The following is a 4721-nucleotide window of genomic DNA, read 5'->3' as shown; positions in this document are numbered from 1 at the left end:
TTCCGCTTGCTGCTGTGATGCTGCTGCTCCAGCAGATAGTCTTGCTGCTGCTGCTGCTGCTGCTGCAGTCGCTGTTCGAACAGTGTTCTTGCTGCTTCTGCACTGGCTGCAGTAGTTGCTGCTCATGCAGGTGCTGTTGCTACAGTGCCTACATGAGCCGCTGGTCATGCTGATGCTGCTGCGGCTACTGCTGCAGCTGCGCTAATTGGTGTTCACGGTGCTGCTGCTGCAGCGGCTGCACTAGTTGCTGTTCATGCTGCTGCTGCTGCAGTTGTCGCTCAAGTTGCTGCTCTTCCCCTATGTGACTTGTGCTGCTTCTGATGGGTGTGCGTGAGAGTGCTGTTTCTGCAGCAGCAGCAGCAGCTGCTGCTGCTGCAGCCGCAGCTGCTGCTGCTGCTGCTGCAGAACGTGAGGCTAAATGCTGCAGCAAGTATAAGGAGCTGCCCACAGCTACATCATTTGCAAGCCTGTGGAGGGTTGAGGAGCAGAGAAAAACAAAAAAGACAGAGACAATTAAAAGGGGAGACAGTGAGTTGCTGCAGCAGGGAGCAGCAAGAAAACAAAAGCAAAATGAATGCAGAGGCAGCAAACAGGTGAAGGGTTCCACTGTACTTAGTGCAGCAAATGACTGGCAGCTGAAGGCGCAGCAGCAGCAGCAAAAAAGAATCAGATAGATAAGAAACGCACCTGCTTGGGTGCTTGCTGCAGCGCTATCCAGCTATCCTCAGACTCACTAAACAGTACTGTACCTCAACAAGAATCATTGCAGATGCAGAGCGCTTACTGCTGCTGCTGCTGCTGCTGCTGCAACCGTTGCTGCAGACACGCCACCGTTGCTGCAGACACGCCTCCAGCCACGCTCCCTACAACCCCACAGCTCCCAAAGGCAGTGCACCGCTTTTTATGCTGCTAACAGCACGCATAAACTCAATAAAAACCAGGGAAGAACAATTTCATTGCAGCAGCAGCAGCAGCAGCAGCAGCAGTAGTAGCAGGAAACGCAGCTACTGCAGCGGGAGCGATACTGCACCAGCACGGCCGAAGACACAGCGTTAGCAGCAGCTAGGAGGGTGTTGGCGTTTATTTGTTTAATAAATATTATTTTTAAATTGTTAATTTAAATAAACAAAGAAAACGTCAGAAAGAGATTTGTCTCTTCTTCGTTTCATATGATAAATTAGCTGCTGCAGCTGTTGCTGCCAGCAGCAGCCGAAGCTGGTTTGCTGCACTTCTTTGTAGATCTCGAGGGCATTGAAGTTCTTTTTGTATTTATATGCAATAAATAAATTATATTTAATTTATTTAATTTAAAAAAACAAACAAAATATTCCTATGGTGAAGATTTTCTGCATTGTTTGAGGTGTCGATAGACCAGTGGTCCACAGTGGTGCATCTCCTTCTATTTTTTACATATTTTCTTTATTCTTCTTTTCTTTTTCTTAATTTTATTTCTTTTTTTGTTTATATTTCCCCCTTGTGCATCGTTTGGCTCGAGATCTGAAGAGGCATCATGCACCTACCCGCAGCAACAGCAGCAGCTGCAGCTGCAGCTGCAGCAACAGCTGCAGCAGCAGCAGGTCTCGCGATGCCGTTGCAGCAGCTAGAAGCAGCAGAAAATGAGTGGGAGCCTTCTCCTATTGATTATATGTTATCTGCTGCTGCAGATGAAGTACAGCTTCTACGCAGCAGAGGGTTTGCTGGGGGTCTCAGCATAGGTGAGGTAGCGCTTTCTGCTGCTGTTGCTACTGTTGCAGCAGCCTACCTAATGCTGCGGTGCTCTGTGCATCTACCAAACAGCAGCAGCGACAGCAGCAGCAACAGCAGCAGCAGAGCAGCAGCAGCACTAAGACATCTCTCAGCAGCAGAACCAAACAGAGGCAAAGACATACCAGTGGTTTGCAGGGCTCTAGGAGCTCGTACTCCCGCCTCCTTCGGCGCTGCTGCTGCTGCTGCTGCTGCTGCTGCTGCAGGGGGGGAAGAGACAGAAGAAGAAGGAGATCTTGTGCTGAGCGATTTGTTGAAAGGCATACGTTCTTATGTTACTGAGTTAAGCGAATTAATAAACAAAGCAGAGCCGCTGCTGCGGAGCTTAAACCCTGTGCTGCGAGCTCGGTGTACAGCAGCACTTATGTCTCTTACTGTAGTTGAGGTCTCTGCTTTATTTTCTTTAATGCAGCATAAAGAAAGAGCAGGTATTAAAGAGTGTTTATATAAAGTGTGGAAGAGGATATGGTCTATTAGAGACAGCTTCAGCAGCACTGATCTTACTGTAGCCCGCCAGCGTCATCTCAAGATGCTGCATCTGCTGCTAAATAGATTGAGAGAAGGGCCTGCTTCTGCTGCTGCTGTTGCTGCTGGTGGTGCTGTTGCTGCTGCTGCTGCACCAGCAGCACCACCAGTAGCATCTCTTTCGGAGGGAGAGAGATTGAAACGAATGAAGTTGCTGCAGCAGCTGCAGCAAATAGCCCTGCAGCAACTCAAGCGCGGCCTCTTCTGGCTGAGACAATCCATAGAAGAAAGCCAAGAAGCTGCTGCTGCTGCATCTGCTGCAGCAGCAGCAGCTGCTGCTGCAGCTGGTCCTTCTTCAGCTGCGGATGTTCCTTGCTTTGAAGGAGGCGGCGGCGGCACAGCAGCAGAAGCAGCAGCAGCAGCAGCCGAAGCAGCAGCAGAAGCAGCAGCAAACCGCGTTGCTGCAGTGATTATAGCTATCGAAATGACTGCACACAGAAGAAGGTCTCAGGTGTTTGGAGACCCCTTACTAAGCCACTGGCTGAGGGAGACAGAGACACCAGAGAGACACCACGGCATATTAATGAAAACAATTGTAGAAAGAATATCTCAGAAGCCTCTGCATGCGCATGCTGATCTCCTCGCTGGACTCAGATCCTTGCCCCTGGGATCGGGAGACGATCCCACCCCACACGTTCCCCAGGCTAAGATTGCAAGCGCACACCCCACAACAACCAGCAGCACCAGCAGCAGCAGCACCAGCGGCAGCAGCAGCAGCAGCAGAAGCAGCAGCAGCAGCAGAAGCAGCAGCAGCAGCAGAAGCAGCAGCAGCAGCAGCAGCAGCAGCAGAAACAGCAGCAGACAATCTGCAAGGGCCCCAAGGCAGACAAAAGGAGACAAATCAGCGCCTCCGAAAGGCAGTGCCACTGTCTCTCTTGCTGCAGGCCAGCAGAGCGGCCCCTCCAGCAGCTCTTCTGCTGCTGCTGCTGCTGCTGAAGAGGAGAAGCAAGAGATAGTATTCGATGATGTGTCCTTCCCGCATCTCCGCAGCTCAGCAGAGTCTGCTGCTGCTCATCAACCTGCTGCAGCAGAAGCAGCAGCAGCAACAGCAGCAGCAGGTGGTCAGCAAGACTCGTGGGTCTCCAAAGTTTTAGGTTGGTGGAAGCCCTCTTCTTCTGCTTCTTCTTCTTCTGCTTCTTCTTCTTCTGTTTCTTCTTCTGCTCCTGCTGCTTCTGCTGCTGCTGCTTCTGCTGCTGCTTCTTCTGCTGCTGCTGCTACTTCTGCTGCTTCTTCCTCCCGTCTTTCTTCTCCTTCTTCTGCGTCTTTTAAAGACACATCGAAGCCCCCAGCAAATTCTGTTGCATCAGCACTTGCTGCTGCTGCTGCTTTTTCGCCTGAGGCCCAGGCTCTGTCGTCCACGCCACGCCCTGCTGCTGCTGCTGCTCCTGCTGCTGCTCCTGCTGCTGTCTCTCCCTGGAAACAGGCGTTATCTCGTGAGCCAGCAAAAGCAGCAGGTGCTGCTACTGCTGCTGCTGAAGCCATCAGCAGCAATCCTGTTACCTTAAAGGTTGGGGGGCTGCGCAGGAGGGCCCCGAGGCAAACTGCTGCTGCTGCTGCTGCTGCTGCTGCTGCTGCTGCTGCTGATCCTGCTGCTGCAGGGGCCTCGTCTGGGGAAGCAGGCGAGGATGTAAGGCCTGCAGCATCTGCCAGCAGCCGCAGCACAAGCAGCAGCAGCAGCAGCAGGAGTAGCTGATGCAGCAGCAAGTGCTGCAGCAGCTAAATCTTCTCTCCTTTATATGAGGGCGTCTTCGTGTGTGGGGTCTCCTTTTAGAAGTTTTTGTTTTATGTTTATTTCTCTTTATATGTGTGTATAGTTCGGGTGTATAGGGAGATATGCCTGGTAGGGGTCTGTCTCCATCTGTTTGTTTGTTTGATAGAGCAAACAAACAATAATAATATTATCTTAGCTTTATCTGTTTCTTTTGTTTTTTATTTGTTTTATAAAACAAGCAAAAAGGCAGTTATACGCTGATGCGTCATTAAGAAAAGGGTTTAGGGTTTAGGGTTTTGGTTAAACCCTAAAGGGTTTAGGGTTTGTTTTGTTCGTCTTTGTAAGAGACATTTGGGTTGTTTGTTATTATTAACTCAGAGATGCATTTCTTCTGAAGTGTCTGCTGTGTCCTTGGAGCTATTGAAGCAACTGCAGCAACAGCAGCAGCAGCAGCAGCGGCAACAGCAGCAGCAGCAGCGGCAACAGCAGCAGCGGCAACCGCAGCAGCAGCATCTGCCAGCAGCAGAATCTGCCAGCAGCAGCAGCAACAGCAGCAGCAGCAGCAGCAGCAGCAGCAGCAGCAGCAGCAGCAGTTGTGGCTTGTGCTGCTTGCTGCTGTTTGTTGTTTGCTGAATATTTTTGTTTGTTTGGTTTGCTTCGCCAGCTGTCTCCACGCTGAGGAGACAGCTCATTCGCTTCTTCTTTATTGAAGAAATATATA

At 50.8% G+C, this 4721-nt stretch overlaps 1 protein-coding gene across 1 annotated transcript; it reads left to right on the top strand.

The window, feature by feature from the left end:
• Window positions 1–1510: 1510 nt before the first annotated feature.
• Window positions 1511–4633, top strand: EAH_00039980 (hypothetical protein; the record flags this gene model as incomplete). Its single annotated transcript, XM_013395311.1, has 2 exons — window positions 1511–3916; window positions 4379–4633. The coding sequence occupies 2 exons, from the start codon at window positions 1511–1513 to the stop codon at window positions 4631–4633; spliced, it is 2661 nt and encodes an 886-aa protein (XP_013250765.1).
• Window positions 4634–4721: the final 88 nt, after the last annotated feature.

This window comes from Eimeria acervulina, genomic scaffold (genome assembly GCF_000499425.1).
Source record: "Eimeria acervulina Houghton genomic scaffold, Eah_scaff479, whole genome shotgun sequence".
Lineage (NCBI taxonomy): Eukaryota > Apicomplexa > Conoidasida > Eucoccidiorida > Eimeriidae > Eimeria > Eimeria acervulina.
This window is presented reverse-complemented; position numbering and strand designations above follow the sequence as displayed.